This window comes from Pseudophryne corroboree, chromosome 8 (assembly GCF_028390025.1).
Source record: "Pseudophryne corroboree isolate aPseCor3 chromosome 8, aPseCor3.hap2, whole genome shotgun sequence".
Lineage (NCBI taxonomy): Eukaryota > Metazoa > Chordata > Amphibia > Anura > Myobatrachidae > Pseudophryne > Pseudophryne corroboree.
Window position 1 is genome coordinate 213,984,678 of NC_086451.1, and position 21,489 is coordinate 214,006,166.

The following is a 21,489-nucleotide window of genomic DNA, read 5'->3' on the forward strand; positions in this document are numbered from 1 at the left end:
CATAACACCCATCCTCTACTCCCTTCACTGGCTGCCTGTACGATGGCGAATCATCTTCAAGATTGGCTTACTGAGTTTCAAAGCATTACATGACCAAGGCCCAAGGTACCTGAAACAACTTCTGACCCCATACTGCCCCACTCGATTACTGCGATCTGTAGATAAAGGACTTTTAGCAGTACCTAGAATCTACCGTAATTCATCTGGGGGTCGAGCTTTTAGTCATGCGGCTCCGACTCTATGGAACTCACTTCCCCGCACAGTGCGAGAGGCCCCAACTATAGAATCCTTCAAAAGTAGACTCAAGACTTTTCTGTTTACTCAAACATTTCCATAATGTCCCTTTTAGTATCTTCATGCTTCTGTATTTTATGAAAATGTACTTCATTATTTTCTGTACTATATTATGTTATGTATCTGTTAAGCGCCTTGAGTCCTATTGGAGAAAGAGCGCTATATAAATAAAATGATGATTATTATTATTATAAAGGAATGATTTCCACTCTTTCTACAAAATTGTCCCACAATGAGAAAGAGACGCAATACTTAAAACAAACTGTGGATGAGTTTATGAACAGAGACCCCTCCCATTTGTCCGCAAAAGCGATCTCTGGCCCATATCCTGCAATCTGACTCTGACGCTGATGGGTCAGACTTGGAGGAGGTTGAGGTAGACTTGGAGGGAGGGATGTGGCTCTGTCATAGGAAATAGAGGCTCTTATAGAGGCTATCGGAGATGTTCTGCATATTCCTGATAAGGTGTCAGATGAGAGTGAGGAATCTTATTTTAATGTAAAGAAGTCCTCAGTTACTTTTCCTGTGTCAAAGGAATTGAATACCCTGTTTGAAGAAACATGGGTTAATCCTGATAAGAAGTTTCAGATCCCTAAAAGGTTGCAGTCATCTTTTCCTTTTCCTCTGGAGGATAGGAAAAAATGGGAAAATCCACCGATAGTGGACGCATCAGTCTCTAGGCTGTCACGTAAAATTGTATTGCCTGTTCCTGGTGCAGCCTCCCTAAAAGACACGGCTGATCGTAAAATTGAGACTGCACTCAAATCATTGTACACAGCTGCTGGGGTGGCCCAAAGACCCACTATTGCATGTGCATGGATCACTAAAGCCATTGCGAAATGGTCAGGTAACCTAATTGAGGGGTTAGATTCCTTTATCTAGGAGGGATGTTGTCTTACTCCTGGAGCATATACAGGGCTCTGCGAACTTTATGGTTGAAGCCATAAAGGAAATAGGCATGCCGGCACGCAGGGGCTTGTGGCTACGCCATTGGACTGCTGACGCGGATTCCTGGAAAGTCGTGTAAGGCCTACCATTCACAGGAGAGGCCTTGTTTGGAGATGAACTAGACAAATGGATCTCCACAGCTACTATGGATAAGTCTACGTATATTCCTTCCGCAGCCCCCCAACCAAGAAGACTTATTCTGCTTCTAAGTTACAGTCCTTTCGGATGGCCAAGTTCAAGGGCAAATCCAGAGGTGCTTCTACGTCCGCCAGTGGCGCAAGAGGTAAACCACGCAAACCAGCAACTGCAGGTTCTCAGGAACAGAGCTCAGGCTCTGCTTCCTCAAAGACTTCAGCATGACGGTGGACCGCAATGCCTGGAAGGCTGTCAGGTAGGGGCCCGACGTCAATTCTTCAGTCAGATCTGATCAAATTCGTGCCAGGATCCCTGGGTCATAGATCTTATTTCCCAGGGCTACGGACTGGAGTTCCAAGAGCTCCCACCTCACAGATTCTTCAAATCAGGCTTGCCAGTTTCACAAGAGGCAAGTATAACTTTACAGCATGCCATCCAAAAACTGGTACAGACTCAGGTCATTGTTCCAGTTCCACCTCATCTACTAAACAAGGGGTACTATTCGTAGTACCCAAGCCGAACGGTTCGGTAAGACCGATTCTGAACCCATACTTTCGAGTGTTCAAATTAAAGATGGAGTCTCTGAGTGCGGTGATCTCAGGTCTGGAGGAGGGGGAATTCCTAGTGTCCTTGGATATCAAGGATGCGTACCTTCATATTCCGATCTGGCCATCTCATCAGGCTTATCTACGGTTTGCACTGCAGGACTGTCCCTACTAGTTTCGGGCCCTGTCATTTGGTCTCTCCATGGCACCGAGGGTGTTAACCAAGGTATTGGCAGAGATGATGTTTCTACTCCGCAAACAGGGAGTGAACATAATTCCGTACCTGGACAATCTCCTGATAAAGGCGCCGTCCAGGGAGCGGTTGCTGGACAGCATTGGTTCTCACCCAAACTCCTCCAGGATCACGGCTGGATTCTGAACCTTCCGAAATCTCACCTAGAGCCAACACAGAGGCTCCCATTCCTGGGAATGATACTGGACACAGAGTCACAAAAGGTGTTCCTTCCGTTGGAAAAGGCATTGGTAATACCGGTGCCGGAATCCCGACCGCTGGCATACCGACAGCTGGGCAAGCGCAAATGTGCCCCTTTCGGGCTCGCTGCACTCGCATCCTGCGGGCACAGTGGAGCGCTGTGCATGCCACGCTATCTATTCTCCCTCCAGGGGGGTCGTGGACCCCCAAGAAGGATAAAAGGTGTCTGTATGCCGGCGCCGGGATCATGATAGCCAACAAACTGAAGACCACCCAGCAAAAGGAATGTACTATAAATTGGGTTCATTTTTTTATTTTTTTTTTGCAACCAAATTACTAGCAGTCCCACCTACCATAATAAGAATATTACCTTTTCTTATAATTGCAGATCCAGTGCTTATGTGCTATTGTTTTCATATTAATTTAATATAAAATTTCTATAATAAAAATATTTCAGTGGAGAATATTACCTGATATTTTTCAAGTCTGCCTATGGGTGGGGGACCTGAGAGGGCAGCCTGCTGAGGTTGTCTTGGAGAAAAATTATGGATGTCTCTGAATGAGACATCCTTCTTTTAGACTAGGGGCCAGCATTCTATTGGCAGGCATTTTTCGGGTGGCATCTCTGAGATCAATTCCATTCATCCATAAATTACCGCATGCTCAGATGAGTATGCCCGCCCATCTCATTTACAAATGGCTGGAGGGGACATCTGTGGGACAGTGTGCGTAGGCCAGGTGGTCCACACTGTGATCCGACGCTCTCCCCTATTACCAGGGGCTCCTCTGCTCATGCTCTGGGGGCATTCAGACAGCCCCTTCCAACGGGACCCTCTGCATGATGACCGTGTAGATGGACTTGCAGCTTTAATGGGCTCCTCCATCCCTGCAGCTCTTTGGGCAGCATGAGCACAAACGGAGACCCGTGAACAGCAGAGAGCCTCTGAGCAGGAGATTATGATTGTGACAGCGCTGGTGACACCAAGTGTTGTAGTGCGGTCACCCTGGCATGTTGTATGTGTGTGCCTGGTACCGGCTGTCATTACTGGTGTCCTGCATGGGAGACAATGCCATATGTACAGCCCAGGCCCCCAGTTAATATTAATCAGTTTTAAATGGTGCAATGCCTCCCCATCTGTTGCACATGCCTCCACTGTAACCCAATGTTACTAGACCTTCACCATAGGCCAGTGGTTCTCAAACTGTGTGCCGTGGCACCCTGGGGTGCCTCGGAACACTTGCAGGGGTGCCTTGGATTGGTAGTCCAGGAACAATTCAAATTTGTTTATGGTCAATGTCATAGGCAAATCCAGTGCTGGTGGCTGACAATCATAAAATATGTGGACAAACAGAGGCAAATCTTGTCTCCCACCATATAACTGAACCTAATGAAGACATACTGTAGAAACACAATCCACTTAATTTAATACCTCTTTCTAAATTTCACAATAAGAAACTTTTGGCCTAGGGGTTCCGTGAAAAAAAATCTTATTCTTTAGGGCGCTGTAATTCAGAAAAGTTTGAGAACCACTGCCTTAGGCTGGTAGGAACAAAAATTTCACAATATTGCCCCAATACTGGGTGGAAGGAGGGGGGGGGAGGGGCTCAGGTTCTGCCTAGCGTGCTGAGAAACCTTGCACCGGCCCTGCCTGTAATAATGCTCTATATGACCTTTTGCAGGTTGATTGAAAATTAAAAAAACTGAACTTCACCATTATATTTTTAACATTTTAATTTTCTCTTAAAATAGTGCTAAGTGATAAGTGAAAGTGTGTGCCACATTTAACTGAATGTTTTTATTGCTTGAAAAGCACCAAATGTTCTTTCCTGTATAATGTGCAATGAAAGCAGCTAAAGGATCCCCATTGATAGTAGAGACCGATGCCTGGTTTCCACCACTTCTGAGAATGTGTAAAAATAACCAAATCTTTTTGTAAGGATAAAAATGCTCTGTGACCCTGCAGTAAACCGAGAATACCGCTTCAGTGCGCATGCACTTTCTTTTTGGCTGAGTAACCGGGTAAATTAATGCGCATCAGCAAGGAACAAACCGATCCATCCAGCTGCCAGCATCAGATGTATAAATAATACTAACTGCACTCAGATACCGCCATTTCTGACCGGCAAATCAATGTGCTCCTCATTTAAAACAGACGCATTCATGCAAATATAGTCACATGTTGTCACAAAACAACATTTGCAAGGCAAGTCCACACTCTAATAAATGGACATTAAAGTGTGGAGTTGTTCCAGAAGCAATTTGGCTATCTTCTAAAATCAGTGCTTTTATTTCTATCAAAATGCTACCAGTACTCAGAAAGAAAAGGTGACAGTCAGTGCTCACCTAGTTATAAGGTGTTGTATAACTTCTATACTCTTCAGATGCTTATTTTATTCCTTTCTAAAGTTAGGTCACTGTGTTCTTCCCGTTTCTTTAACTGGTTCTGCATACCAGTGAGTACCATCAGATAAACAGCAATGGTTGAAAACTATTCTGTATTATCAACTAAGAAACACATTATTGATCACATTTTAAATTAGAATTTGCAAGATTCAGATTTTGTAATACTTAAAATGTAATATACTTTACTGGAAACCAGCAGTCTAGTAACTAAGAATACATTATTAATAAAAAAAAAAAATATGGAACCATGGATTCTTAAAACTGGAGTGATCTGCGACAAGGCCATACAAGGTCAAGGGTATTGTTGCTGTAGAAGGAGTACATTTAACTGGAAATAAACTTCTTCAATTGTAAGTAGCATGCATTACCTTCAGACAGAGAGGCACTGTATTCATCATTTTTACATTTTCCAGCTTTCAACTTCCATTTATGGATGCAACAAGTAGCAATAGATATGCTGTAGTTATAACCCAATATCAATTACAAAAGCTATTGTTCCCGTTACTACAGAGGTGGATTATTCATGAAAAATATTGTTTAATGGTGTATTATAACAACAGACACAGGCTACGTATTACTAGAAAACTATACTGGAGGGACAGTAGGTGGCATTGTATCTTATTTTGTCACTGTGTAGCCACTCTTCATTGTGACTGTTCTATCTTCTAATTTTTCTTCTACTGTCTACATGTTATGATGTCTTCAAGCATTGGTCACTGTAAAATGTATCCATGATCTTCCCTTGTGCGTTTGTTGCTTGAACATAGTAACATATTCGGCAACAAATGGAAGAATGTTTTTTTTTTTGCTAGCCTAAATGAAGTACTCACAGCAAGAGAGGTCAATCTGCAATCATCCAATTAAAAGTGGTATGCGGTTTGCCATTATTATCATTGCTTACTGTTATACAAGCTCTACCACAGTCGTAATTACATGAACACACCCTTATTTTAAGCCTACACTTGGTACTTTCAAAAACTTACAATAATTCCCTTGTCTTTGAGTATGCATACCTTCATTTATCTTGCTAGATTTTAAGAACATGACCTTTTTTTCCCCAAATGATTTTTATAATCTCTAACTGTATTTAAATAATTGTTTTTCTCTACATTCTGTGTGTCACACTGGGCAATACTTAGGGTTGTGTAAGCAGTGCCATTGCCCAGGGTGCAAGGCCCTAGGTTTGGCACCATTGTTCTGAAAAAGATTTTGAGGTGCCTCTGTGCGCTATTGTGGAGCAACCTGAGAAACATTTTGAAAAGGAACCACAAACAATTCCAAAAACAGACAGTATACAAAGAAAAATCAAAATATAGCGCTCAGGCGCTCACACTTGAACACTTCCCTTAATATTTTATATGAGATGCATCTTGAGATTCTCTCTTTTCAATTCCTCACACAATGTCCTCGTACATGCAAGAGAAAACAAATATACACCGAGATCCTCGTGTATTACTTCCAAATAATTTGTATAGTCACTCTCCCTTCTTATGTTGTTAGTCCCAAGAGGGAAAATATATCATGTGTTGGGGAAATCCCCCTTCCAATACACTTACACAACTATGTAATTTGAAAACATAACGATCTCAAGAAACAATATTGAGGTATCGTCCCAGCCAAATTTTCAAAGGTGTATTAGTTTGACGGGGAAAAAAATTCCCCCTCCCCACACACTTACACAGATGCAGGAATGAAAGGCATGCACAACCACAACTCCCTGAGAAGGGTGCTCCGTCACCAAGTGAAGAAAAAATGCCGGGGTTGCCCCCTGTGTGTGGCACTCACAATCAATTTGATGTATCACAAGCATGTAGGGTGGGTCTTTTTTGTTCACTCTTAGTCTCCAACCTTGCGCTTTTTCTCCCAAAATGAGAACCAGAGAGAAGGTTGGAGTAAAAGACTTTTTAATAAAACAAACAAACTTGAATAAAAACAATGGTAATCATACCCGGGAGGGTCGAAAGAGAAAGGGATGGTATACAGAAAACACGGGGCCCCGTTAATCTGATCTCCTCCTGGTCTCCCACGGGTAGATTTCTCCAATGTAGGTCTCTCTTCTCATATATTCGATTGATCAGAATTCAGCTATTTCCTATGGCCCTCATTCCGAGTTGTTCGCTCGGTATTTTTCATCGCATCGCAGTGAAAATCCGCTTAGTACGCATGCGCAATGTTCGCACTGCGACTGCGCCAAGTAACTTTACTATGAAGAAAGTAATTTTACTCACGGCTTTTTCATCGCTCCGGCGATCGTAATGTGATTGACAGGAAATGGGTGTTACTGGGCGGAAACACGGCGTTTCAGGGGCGTGTGGCTGAAAACGCTACCGTTTCCGGAAAAAACGCAGGAGTGGCCGGGGAAACGGTGGGAGTGCCTGGGCGAACGCTGGGTGTGTTTGTGACGTCAACCAGGAACGACAAGCACTGAAATGATCGCACAGGCAGAGTAAGTCTGGAGCTACTCTAAAACTGCTAAGTAGTTAGTAATCGCAATATTGCGAATACATCGGTCGCAATTTTAAGAAGCTAAGATTCACTCCCAGTAGGCGGCGGCTTAGCGTGTGTAACTCTGCTAAATTCGCCTTGCGACCGATCAACTCGGAATGAGGGCCTATGTTTCTAACTTTCAAAAGGAAGGTGAAAACAGCAAGATCCTGCCAAAAATTTACCTCATTGCAAGGACACTGGAGTACCACTGGCTATCTGTTTGGAAAGTTTTTTCCTGTGTGAATCTGTATGGCCAGCTTATCCGTATCTGTATTTCACATTTGTGTTTGACACATGTGACATGTGACACATGTACCTCTTGAAAGTTAGAAACATAGGAAATAGCTGAATTCTGATCAATCGAATATATGAGAAGAGAGACCTACATTGGAGAAATCTACCCGTGGGAGACCAGGAGGAGATCAGATTAACGGGGCCCCGTTTTTTCTGTATACCATCCCTTTCTCTTTCGACCCTACCGGGTATGATTACCATTGTTTTTATTCAAGTTTGTTTGTTTTATTAAAAAGTCTTTTACTCCAACCTTCTCTCTGGTTCTCATTTTGGGAGAAAAAGCGCAATGTTGGAGACTAAGAGTGAACAAAAAAGACCCACCCTACATGCTTGTGATACATCAAATTGATTGTGAGTGCCACACACAGGGGGCAACCCCGGCATTTTTTCTTCACTTGGTGACGGAGCACCATTCTCAGGGAGTTGTGGTTGTGCATGCCTTTCATTCCTGCATCTGTGTAAGTGTGTGGGGAGGGGGAATTTTTTTCCCCGTCAAACTGATACACCTTTGAAAATTTGGCTGGGACGATACCTCAATATTGTTTCTTGAGATCGTTATGTTTTCAAATTACATAGTTGTGTAAGTGTATTGGAAGGGGGATTTCCCCAACACATGATATATTTTCCCTCTTGGGACTAACAACATAAGAAGGGAGAGTGACTATACAAATTATTTGGAAGTAATACACGAGGATCTCGGTGTATATTTGTTTTCTCTTGCATGTACGAGGACATTCTGTGAGGAATTGAAAAGAGAGAATCTCAAGACGCATCTCATATAAAATATTAAGGGAAGTGTTCAAGTGTGAGCGCCTGAGCGCTATATTTTGATTTTTCTTTGTATATTGGCACCATTGTTGTACCATGGCACCAGCATTTCACTTGCTTGTTGCCTGCAACAGTATCCTGCAGCTAGCAACACTTCTGCAGAGCAGCCTGGAGTGTCCAAGGGGCACTCTGCGTTTGCACCCTGCAGGCTGTAGAGCAGTCCAGAGTGACCTTAGGGCAGTGTTCTACTTCCTGGTGATGGACCCCTAGGCATAACGACATGAGGGTGGGGCTCACACAGAACAGGAAAGAGCCCTGATTTACCAACAATCAGGATGCCGGCCGTCAGCATACCAACAGATCCCGACAGCCGACAACTTAACTGCATTATATATATATATATATATATATATATATGTAGTATATACACACTACATGTGTTTGTGTGTGCATATATACATATATATATATATATATATATATATATTCTATCCCCTGAATTCTGTTAGTTTTTGTTTTGCTAAAGTATATAATGCATTTATTATAATTCATAGATTATTCAAATATGTATTTTATCACTGTGTTTGTAGCCCGGAAACTAAAGAAGTTGGGGAACCTGAAAGCTCAGGAGGAATTGGAGGGATCTCCGGGACAGGGAGAAGGCAGAGAAATGACACCTAACATGTCCATCCCACAGCTTGAAGGGTATAGCTGCCAACCCATCTTCCTGAATGTACTAGAGGCCATAGAGCCTATGGTGGTGTGTGCTGGACATGACAACAACCAGCCGGATAGCTTTGCTTTACTCCTTAGCAGCCTCAATGAGCTGGGTGAGAGGCAGCTAGTTCATGTGGTGAAGTGGGCAAAGGCATTACCAGGTAAGCATTACAGTTTATTGACTTTTTGGAGATTAGCAGAACCTACATCTTTTGGAATGTGATTTAAACATAATTTTTACAAAAAAGCACATAAGTTGTATATAAAGTATAGTCATTTCTAAGCTTATTTGATACTCATCCACAATTTACCTGTGCCCTTACATTTACTGTCTGATCACTGAATTTGATTACTGTCTGATTACTGTATTTGTTTTTTGGCTTTACGGTGACTTTCACTTTTTCCACAACTGTGCCACTGTAACTGCCATTGCTCCTTCACTGTTTTCATCATCCATACCCATCCAATCTCATTTTCCACTCCTCTCACTCACTGCCCCACACATTTCCATGTTACTCTTATATTATTCCAAATGCCCTCTTGTTCTCCATAGGTGACTTCAATATCCCAATCGACAAAATCACCAACCCTTCTGCCTCTAAACTTCTTGCCCTCCGTTCAACCATTGGCCTTTCTAAATTGACCTCTTCATTCTCTCACAACAGCAGCCACTCATTCGACTTGGTATTCACTCATCTCTTTGTAGTCTCCAACTGAAACAACTCCCCCATCTCTCTCTTTAATCACCTCCTTGTTTCCTTCAACATTTCCATCTCTCTGATTCTCCTCCCTTTGATTTGACTATTTGATGACCCTTACCACCATAGTTTCTTCTCCTCTTTGGTCTATATTCTTCCCCATATCTTTACCTTCTCCTTCCTCATTTGGGCTGTTTCCCTCTATGGTAGAGCCCTCGCCTCTTCCCTTGGCTCAGTTACTCTGATTGTTACTAATAGCCTTTGTTGGTCCCCAATCTTGGCACTCCACTCTGCCCTGCCATCTCCAAAAATGCTCTGCCGAGTTACACTGGAGGTAATCTTGCGCAAAAATCTTGCTGGATTCCTCCATTTCTAAATGATTCTCCCTTACTATAGCTCTGTTATCTCATTTGCCAAGCAGTTTCACTTTAAATATCTCATCTCCTCCAAATCCTCCAACCCACACTGTATCTTCACCAGTTTTATCTCCATCCTCTCCTTACTTGCTGTTGCTCTGCTTCCTCTCTGCACTTGACTCTACCACCCACTTTTATCCAAAGTCAATTTCATACACCATGACATCTCCCCCCCCCCTCCTACATAACACTCTCTCTCTCTTTCTCTCCCTGGACTCCTGTGTCTTCCTTCTTGCAGTCTCCGATTTTGAAGTCCTTGCCCTTTTCTTCTTTCTCCACATGCTCTCTTGAACTTATACCTTCTCATGAGCAATAATATGGACAGTGCACAAGGACATTGTCATACTGAAACTTCAAAGGGTCTTCTCCAAAGTGTTGAAATAAAGTTGTAAATACTCAGTTCTCTAATATGTTTTTTTATACCGTTGAATTATGATTTCCCCTGAGTTGAACAAAGGACATAGTCCAAACCATTAAAAATAGCCTCAATCCATTATTCATCTTTGACCAAACTTTGCAGTTGGCAGTACTTGTTTGGCCATGACGCATTCTCCTGGTATCTACCAAATCAATGTTTGTCCATTAGAATGAAAGATGTGAACTTGATTCATCACTCCAATGAACGCACAGTATTTCAGTTAGAGTGAGTTAAACTTTGAGAGATCACTTGACTGCACCACTGTGTTCAGCTAGGAGTTTGATTGATTGGTGTTACAACCAGCCAGGCATCTGTGCAGTTTGACTGTGATACATAGGCTGCCTTTCAAGTGCTGCTGATTACAGTATGCTTCATGAGTAGGCTGTCATTCAGACTATACTCAGACTTTAAAGAATACATATTCCACTTCACCTGTGAACCTGTTATATTGATAATTAAATATGTAGTTTTATTTTAAATCAGTTAAATGGTAATTTATTCACATTATTTTGATGCTGCAAATCTTTTACATTTTACTTAGAAACAAAATCTAGCATTCATTTTGTATACAAAGTTCCTTCCCATAAATAATGAGAAATGAAATGAATAGATCCCCCCAAAAAATATATTGTTTTACTCACTCCGTAGTCAATTTTGGACACTTTTTGCAAAGCCGCAGCCTAAGGATGTGTTAGAAAAAGGTTTAGATCCAGAATAGTAGTATTCTGGCATTTTAAAGTAATTTCAAGTATTGCATGATGTTTATTTAGAAACCTACTGTAGAAAGATTTCCCTGGCATAATATCACATACTAGTTCTAGCAACATTTTATTAACATGTATCATAATTCATAACCTGCAGGTGGCAATCGTTTATCTCTGAGCACTTCATTGCACATTGGTCTAATTAAGGCCCTCATTCCGAGTTGATCGCTCGCTAGCTACTTTTAGCAGCCGTGCAAACGCATTGTCACCGCCCACGGGGGAGTGTATTTTCGCTTTGCAAGTGTGCGAATGCCTGTGCAGCCGAGCGCTGCAAAAACAGTTTGTGCAAAGCAAGACTAGCCCAGCAGTTACTTATCCTGTGCGATGAATCCAGCGACGAATGTCCTGGAATTGACGTCAGACACCCGCCCTGCAAATGGGTTCACTACGGTATGCCGGCGGTCGGGCTCCCGGCGACCAGCATACCAGCGCCGGGAGCCCGACCGCCGGCTTACCGACAGTGTGGCGAGCACAAATGAGCCCCTTGCGGGCTCGCTGTGCTCGCCACGCTACGGGCACGGTGGCGCGCTACGCGCGCCACGCTATTTAATTCTCCCTCCAGGGGGGTCGTGGACCCCCACGAGGGAGAATAAGTGTCGGTATGCCGGCTGTCGGGATCCCGGCGCCGGTATACTGTGCGCCGGGATCCCGTCAGTCGGCATACTGAAGACCACCCCTGCAAATGCCTGGACACGCCTGCGTTTTCCCAAACACTCGCAGAAAACGGTCAGTTGACACCCAAAAATGCCTTCTTCCTATCAGTCACCTTGCGATCGGCTGTGCGAATGGATTCTTCGCTAGCCCCATCGCTCAGCAACGATGCACTTTGTACCCGTACGACACGCCTGCGCATTGTGGTGCATACGCATGCGCAGTTTTGCCTTTTTTTCACCTGATCACTGCGCTGCGAAAATCGGCAGTGTGCGATCAACTCGGAATGACCCCCCTAAATTGTAATTAAATTAAGTATAAATGAAAGAAATGAACATAAAAAATTGCTAAATGAACTGATTTCAGATTCTGTAGATATGTGGCGTAATATAAGTACTCATCTTTCAACCCTCTTGATACTGTACATGTACGTATTTGTGACCATAGTAGACGATGGTTTATATATCCTCCGTGCACTTTCTATTCCTCTAGGTTTCCGTAACCTTCATGTAAATGACCAAATGACCGTCATACAGTACTCCTGGATGGGCCTGATGATCTTCGCCATGGGGTGGAGGTCCTTCAAGAATGTCAACTCTAGAATGTTGTACTTTGCTCCAGACTTGGTGTTTAATGAGTAAGTTTGCAATGTTTGTATACTCAGCTACGCAGCGAAAATATAACTTCTGCCCAGGTTGTGGCTGTGTTTACTGACTTTTAAAGTTAAATAAACCATTTTTATAAACAGGAATTTTATTTATTTCATCCAGCTTTATGTTAGTGCCAGAGTTAAGATGAATTAAATGTATAGTCTAGCATGCATGTGTATGGCCAGTCAGAATTATTTACTAGTTGAAAGATTTATCTAGACTACAGCATATCAACCAGAAAGCCATCTTCTGAACCTGTTTAGTCCTTAACCCTTTATACAGTATGGCAAATCTGTTTGATTACTCGGAAAATCAGGATCTACATAAGAAAGCTTAAACTCCACTGCAAAGACGATATTAAAGTATGTCAATTGCAAGTCTGTACCAGTGTAACTCATATAGATGAGCTTATCATTCATAGGTGTTTATATACCCTGCTCTTTCTTATAAAGTGCCTACAATTTACTAAGACACATTTAGAAAATAGATTTCTTGTTCCCTACACAGTTTCCCATAGCATCCAATCAGCTTTGAGGTAGCATTTATCAAGTACGTTCTATAAAATATTAAGTGAAAGCTGACTGGACTCCACTGGGCCACTTCTCCTTTCTTATCACTGCTTCATCCACCTCCCCCATGTCTGTATTGGTGACAGAATCACCGAACTACCACGGAGCACCGGACATTTTATTTTTTTCTTCCTGGTTTTATGAACTTTATATATATATATTGTACTTGGACTCTGCATGTATAATTTTTACATGTTACTTTTATTCATGGATTTTTTCACATTTTTCACTAATGCATTTTACAAGCAGCTAAAATTGATATTGTATTCAGAGGAAACAAGGGCGGGAGGCAGTGGCAAATGCAGAATTTTCATGGGGAGTTTCTGTACATGCATGCATGTGTGTGTAATATATATATTACAGGCGGTGGTGATCCTGTGAGGAGGTTGTGTCCCATTAAAGAGGTACTGCATTATTCAGGATTGGGCATCTAGTAAAATAACTTGGTGAAATCTATTGAAGTCGTGGTGGACTATAAAGTTTTCATTATCCCTGAAAAAATTAGGGAATATAACTTCAACTAATTTTGAAAAAATGTCATTCTATATTATGATGAAATCTATTTAGATACCAAATAAATTGAAAACGTACTTGAGACTGGATATAACATTGAGCCCTAACCTGTCAAAAAAATTTGGTAACCCAATCTATCAAAAAAATTGATTGTTAACCCCTGATGAAGTCCTAACGGACGAAACGCGTTGGGTTTCGTGATTTCGGACAAAAGCCTTCACCACAAACTTCTGGTTGGAGATATATTCCTTCAAAATTCTGATTGTGACCACCTGACTGTAAAATCCCCTCTTAAATTGAAAGATTTTTATACTTGTTATACCATTATATAGAATTTTTTAGTAATCTGTACTTATTTGATGGATATTTAAGTTGTAAATGTCAGTATGTACATGAATAAATAATTTTTAAAATTATCTTAAAGGCAAATTGGCTCCCACTAGAATCCTTTTTCCTTTTATATATATATTTATATATATATATTTTTATACATATATATATATATATATATATATTTTGGATTAGTTATAAGCTGCGCATTCAAATCCACTCCAGTCTCACATGTAAGTTCGTTAATAGACTGTCTGCATCCCAATTTTCTGATGTATCCTGCTGCTACCTCCGCGTTAGAACCAGAACCACTGGTTCATTTGTACATGAAATAGAAAGAAATGGAGGGCGCAGGTATGAGTAAAACAATTACAATTCCATTTAATAATAAAACAAGCTCACATACATCTTAGCTTCAATTCATCTGCTTAATGCTCTCATGCGGCGACTGAGTCTCCGGAAAACCCCTTCCCGCACTTGCTTGTACAGCAAACCTCAGATGCTGCAAGCACAGCTCGTTGCTGCACAGGGACCAGACAGATGACGTCAGCACGTCCAACACTTCACAAGCCATGCCCAACGTGTTTCGTCAGAGGACTTCGTCCATACACACATACATTCATTCATACATACACACAGTATACATGCACACAACATGCATGCATACATAGTATACATACACACACAAACTATTACGTACATACATAGAAACACACACACACACACACACACACACACACACACACAGTATTACATGCATACATATATACACACACAGTATACATGCACATAACATACATACATACAGTATACATACACAGAGTACATGCACACAATATACACAAAGTCACAAACCCATAAACAGGAAGCACAGCCCCCCACCCCTGCATGTACCTCACCCGGCCAGCACAAATTATTATAAACCACTCCTCCTTCACCCCACCCCCCAACATACTGTACAGTATGTGAGAAACGCACCTGAGTCACTGTGAGTGCGGAAAACAGTAGCCACTGCCTCACCTGGCTCTATCAAATCCCCATGTACTGCCTGAGAGGAGCTGCACGCTACCGGCAGCCAGCTTCTCACTGTAACTCGGATGGTGTAAGGAGGAGGGAGCTGTCGCAGCCTGCATAAGCTTATATAAAAAAAAAAAAAAGAATAAAATTGGTAAGCAGTGCCGATGGATCGGCGGCCAGGGGGGGTTTCTAAGTACTTGAAAACCCCCACTGCGTGTGCGTATGGCTGGAGGAGTATTACAGGCAGGGTGGTAAATTAAAGTCAGCTAAGTATACACATTTGTGGCTGTAAGTAAAAAGAAATACAAATTATGAAGAAAGTATGCCTCACAGTAATAGTACTAGCTGTCACATAAGCATTGTCCACACCACTGTTGGGACCACATTGGGAGGCTTGCCATAATATCCCTTTTAATTGAGACACCTATGTTTTACACAAGTTCTTTGGCTGATTAAAAGCAGGTGAAATGGAGACTTGAATTTAGCCAGCCACAGGCTTGCGTGAATCATAGCCTTCATTCATGTGCAGTTGTTGCTGCGTTGCATGCTGCAAAGTACCGATATTCAGTACTTTGCGCATGCGTAGGGCCTGTTCTGCGCATGTGCAAATGGGTCCTGCGACATAGGAAGCAGGACGGCATTACACTGTCAGTGTTTGACATTCTGCTGCAGTTTGGGTGGCGGGAGGGGGCTGCGACGGCCTCCGTTTGTGGAAACAGAGGCGTGTTGCTTCTATTTAGGGGGAGGGAAGACGCCAGGGATCCCCGTCATTGGACGGAGATTTTCTGGCCTCTGCCACGGGCAGCTTGTACGACCCATGGGTGGAAAGTCAGTGATCTGATGCTTGCGTTCTAGGTTGCAGGTCAGATCACTGCGGCAGCAGAAGGTGTCTACTTGTAATAGGTGCCTCCTGCTGCAAGTAAGCAACAGTGATAACAACTCCAACCACATCTTAACCTAGGTGTCCCAGATTAAAGGCATATTATTTCAAGCCTACACATTGGCAAAGGGTCAACATAAAACATAACTTGCTGTCAGCAGCCGCAACGCAGCTGCTGGAGGACGCAGGTTCCGGCCGTTGCCATGCAACCGGGATGCAGCGCCTCCTCTGGCTGCTGGCGCTTCCGGGTCCCACCCTGCACCTAGCAACGCTGCCGTGGGGGGGGGGGACCTGGAAGCTGCCTTGTGCCTAGCAATGGGAACGCCAGAGGTGGACGGCGTTCCCCGTTGCTGGGTAATTAAGTGGACTCAGCTTTCATTTAGGGGACGTGCAGCGGGGCAGCTGCACAGGGTTTAGTAATTAGGTTTTCTCAGTTAGGGATTGCACACAGCATCTTTTCCACGACAGAGAGGGACAAGGGGCATGGCTCACTGAGTGCTGTCCATGCCCCCATATTGGCCTTTCCTTAGGGCCACACCCCCAATTTCAGGAGCGCCTTCGGTGCGCGTTACTGTCCTTCCCTGCCTATCACAGAAGTTGAGAGGTATGCTTTATCTTGTCAGTTTCTTTGGGTTTACCCATTGCCATCAGTATTTCATACTACCGTTCACTCAGCCACCACATTTACCTTAACATCTCTGCTCCTTTCCACCATCTCCTCCCATCTCTGCCACCTCCTGCCCTTTACATTACCACAGTTCTATTTGTCTGCCTTCAGCCCCTCACTAAGTTTAGTCTTCTCTTTCTGCCACGTCTTTTCTACCAACTGATAACTCTGGTCATCTCGAGGGTAAGCTCGTACTGTCGCCAGTGGCGTAAGTCCAGGTGGACATTCCAGTACCCGTAGACATATAGGCGGAGATTCAATTGTTTGAAAAGTCAGTTGGGTGTCTGTTTTTACCTATCTAATAGACAGATAAAAACAAACACCCAACCAACTTTTCAACCCCCCCCCGCCACCCCCATAAAGTCTTATAGGAAAAGTGGCTCTTATAGGCATGAAAACCTGCTGAGTGCACTCTACAAGTTTTACACCCAGGCATCTGGGGTCATCGTCCAGAAGATTGACTACATATCAGGTCCACCTTCATCAACTCTCTGCTTCATTCTGCCCAGGTATATTGCCCAGAACATAACACCTGCTTAAACATGTATTATAGACATAGGCAAGTGAACCCAGGGAAATCGAGGGAGGGATACTAAGCAGAATGCCATGTCAAAAACCACTGAGGGCGTTAGCACCACCAAGGGCCATCTCATGAATCACCAAGGGGCTATGACTAGCATTCTTCCTCTCATCAACATATCGTTCTACTCTTCCCCTATGTCGTGTTCCACAACAAACTTTTCCCTCTCCATCTCCTTCTATAACAAACAATTTTCCCCTCTTCTACCTGTATCGTCATGTTAGCCATGATGCTCCTGCACTGCCCTTTCAAACTGGAAGACTGTTTTATGTTGTATGTTAGCAAAAATTATTTGTGCAGATGGAGCTGACTACACTCCGCTGTAATTACCAGGCCAGGCAAACTGGATTCCGCCAGCCCAGTGTACATAGACCTTTTGGCAGGGAATTAGACTGAAGTTCATTTATTATGTATTGCAGCCAGACTGATGTAGCTGATGTGGTTTCTGTAGGATAAAGTAAGGGGAACCTAAGATCTCAGAACTGAAAAACTACAGAAGCATTTATTTTCTAGTATCAGCTTTTACCTGTGTTTCTCTGTAACATTTCCTGTGGGTATAAATGCCTTTACCTTGCAAGTAAAAGATATTGGTTGTCAGTAAATGTTTAGAGATTGTCATTAAAGAATATTTGGCTTTCAGCCATGCTTACAAATGTCTAGATTCACCCCAACCTGTTTCCAAATATAAAATATGAATAAAGGGGGTCATTCCGAGTTGATCGCACGCTGCAAGTTTTTGCAGTCCATGCGATCAACTAGACGCCTTCTATGGAGGAGTGTTTTTTTTGCATAGCAAGGCTGCGTTCGCTTGTGCAGGCCTGCTATGCAAAAAAAGTTTTTTGTGCAGAACAAGACCAGGGTATGAGTTACTTACCCTGTGCGATGAATCCAGCGTTGATGGTCCCAGAATTGACATCAGACATCTGCCCTCCAAACGCCTGGACACGACTGCGTTCGCCGCACCACTCCCAGAAAACGGTCAGTTGATACCCTGGAATGCTTTCCTCCTGTCAATCTTCTTGCAGTCGCCGCTGCAACAACTTTTTCGCTAGCGGCATCGCTGCCCGGCGACAGCCATCGCCAGGCAACGACGTGCCTGCGCAATGCAGCCACAACGCATGCGCAGTTCCAACCTGATCGCACGGCTGCGACGAAGCACAGCGTGCGATCGGGTCAGAATGACCCCCAAAATCTGTTGCTTTGCAATATGTAGCATACTTTATCTCAATACTAGGGGTAGCCAACCCTGGTCCTCGAGAGCTACCAACAGTTCACGTTTTCCAGGTCTCCTCACAGAATCACAAGTGAAGTAATTAGCTCCAACTGTGGATCTTTTAAAATGTGTCAGTTAGTAATGACTGCACCTGTGCACCTGCTAGGTGAGCTGGAAAACGTGAACTGTTGGTAGCTCCCGAGGACCAGGGTTGGCTACCACTGCTTTATACTCTGGGCCATTGGCCAGTTGGAATATGTGTAGTCCTCTGTCTGCTGTTGTTTAACTGATAGATTTATCTATATCTTGCCCCATCATTTTGAAATCTAGTCTTTTCTTTTAGATACTACATAAAGAGGCTTTCCCACAGTATTATGTTTTCACCATCATGCTTTATGATAGGGATAGTGTTTTTGAGTAATGCCCATTGTTAATCTTGTGCCAAACATAGCGTCTAGCCAAAAAGTTCAATATGAGTCTCGTCAGACCATAGATCTTCCTCCTCTTGGTATTTGGGTCTCTTACCTGCATTCTGGCAAATTCTGCATGGGAGCTTTATTTGTTTTATTTCTGCAAAAATAATTGTTTAGTCCCCTTGCCCCCACCCCTGTTCTGCTGCCTATGCACAGGGGGTAAAAGTTGTGTGATGATAGCTTGTTATATAATATTTTGCTATCTACTATGTTGAATCCAGAGATTTTTTTTTTAAATGGTCCTCAAACCCTACCAGTAGCCCCCTCCTCCCTTTCATGCCAGAACTCACTATTTCATTCTAGCATCAGTTCCAGATGCTACAGGGATATAATCAATTATCCTCTTTGGAACTGCAGAACATTGCAAAGCAGGAAGATTTAGCTATCTGACAAGAATCTGCAGATTTCATGCGTTTCCATGAGCCATAATATTTATTAGAGGCTGGGAGTATGTCATCTCACAGAATGATAAAATGGCCTGTACAGAATTATGCAGGCAGTTTGTGTTGGGGCTGGATTAGGGCATTTTTGGCACCTCTTCAGGGGGGCTATGCTTCTTCAGACAGAAGGGAGTAATGGATTTGTGCCAGTGAACTTAAAATCATAAGTATAATGTGCCACAGTGTAGAAAAACTTCTTACACCCCTGTGCGGGTGTGTCAGGAAGAAGCAGCACTCACATTTCACCTTGTAAGAGACAAGAAAAATAAGTAATTAGAAAAAGCCATAGTCCGCAAATGGGTATCATTGGAAGCCTGTGGATACACACCACCATCCTCTTCCTAACACACACTCACGAGCCTCCCTGCTGAAAAGATCTATAGCACAATAAACATTATTCTGCACTTTTTGCTGATAATTCTCGTAGCCTACACTTGGAAAAGTGCCATCATTTTATGCTTTGTTGTTCTCTTAACACCACTTTGTTTATTTTATATTGTAATGTTGGTACAACTATTAGAATAACACTGTAGCATTTATTTGTTTCAAATACAGCTCAAAGGTTTGTTGTTACAAAGGATACTATGGCCCTCATTCCGAGTTGTTCGCTCTGTAAAAATCTTCGCATCGCAGCGATTTTCCGCTTAATGCGCATGCGCAATGTCCGCACTGCGACTGCGCCAAGTAAATTTGCTATGCACTTAGGAATTTTACTCACGGCATTTTCATCGTTCTGGCGATCGTAATGTGATTGACAGGAAATGGGTGTTACTGGGCGGAAACTGGCCGTTTTATGGGCGTGTGGGGAAAAACGCTACCGTTTCCGGAAAAAACGCAGGAGTGGCCGGAGAAACGGGGGAGTGTCTGGGCGAACGCTGGGTGTGTTTGTGACGTCAAACCAGGAACGACAAGCAGTGAAATGATCGCAGATGCCGAGTAAGTCTGAAGCTACTCAGAAACTGCTACGAGGTGTGTAATCGCAATATTGCGAATACATCGTTCGCAATTTTAAGATGCTAAGATTCACTCCCAGTAGGCGGCGGCTTAGCATGAGCAAATCTGCTAAAATCCGCTTGCGAGCGAACAACTCGGAATGAGGGCCTATATTCGGTTGCTTGCGATATTAGACATTCTGGGGGGAATTAAATTGCAGGCGAATGGTGTGAATTGCTGTTACTGCTACATTTAAATGCCGGCAGTGGCAGCCCATCTCGCACCCTTCTCCTGGCCGTACGAATGCCCGATTTGCACAAAAGTGCTAACTACCCTACAGGGTAGGAAACACTTTTTGTGCAAGATCCCTCTGCTGAAAAGCGTGGCAACTGCCGCACAGATTTGGCCAGTCTAACGGATTCGCCCTTAATTGAACTTCCCTCTTCATATGTGAATGTTTTACATTGTGATGTGTATATTGGTTATGGAACAGAGTGCAAAATGTGTTACCACTATTATGAGAAATCTGCAAGATCAGACTGCATTCTTCTTCTTGTGATTACTGACAGGAAGCTTGCAATGCTTGTGGCTCAGGAGCTTCGGAAGCTAACATAGGACCTGATTCGCTTCAGTTGCAGTTTTGCTAAATTAGCAAAACTGCAACTGCCACCACTCCCATGCTTGGGGCCGCCCAGCACAGGGAAAGGCCACCCAGCATGTAAAGCGCTGCCAGCGATGCAATCGTAATTCAATTGCGATTGCATCTCTGCCCCCGCAAAATAAGGGATGCGCCCATGCCTGCACATCCTGGCTGCAAATGCAGGCTCAGGACAGCCATCTTCCCTATCGCAGCGGCCGCATGTGACATAATGTGGCCGTCCCAAAAATGGGCCAGACCCGCCCGCTTGCCACACTGCCGCCCTGTGAATGCCTCTGCCTATCAATCAGGCATCACTGAGATATGAACACATCTCCTGGCTTGCACATGCGCCGAACAAGTGTCATAGGGCTCCTACTGTGCCTATGGTTCATACTTACAAACACGTGCACAGTCTTGTAATACAGTACTGTACAGCTAAACACCAGATTGAACTTAGGACCTAATTAAGACCTGATCGCTAGGCTGCATTCAGGTCTAAACTGCGCATGCGTATGCACTGCAATGCGCCGGCTTGTCGGTCCGCAGCGACGGGATGTGCGAGAAAAGCTATCGCACGGGCGATCGCAAGGTAACTGACAGGAAGAGGCCGTT

General features: G+C 43.4%; 1 protein-coding gene across 1 annotated transcript in view; it reads left to right on the top strand.

The window, feature by feature from the left end:
- Positions 1-21,489, top strand: part of AR (androgen receptor) — a 755,291-nt gene that overhangs the window by 685,876 nt on the left and 47,926 nt on the right. Inside the window, exons 4-5 of the mRNA XM_063937072.1 lie at positions 8,899-9,186; positions 12,465-12,609. Coding sequence (XP_063793142.1) covers positions 8,899-9,186; positions 12,465-12,609 — 433 coding nt within the window. The remainder of the gene's footprint in view (positions 1-8,898; positions 9,187-12,464; positions 12,610-21,489) is intronic.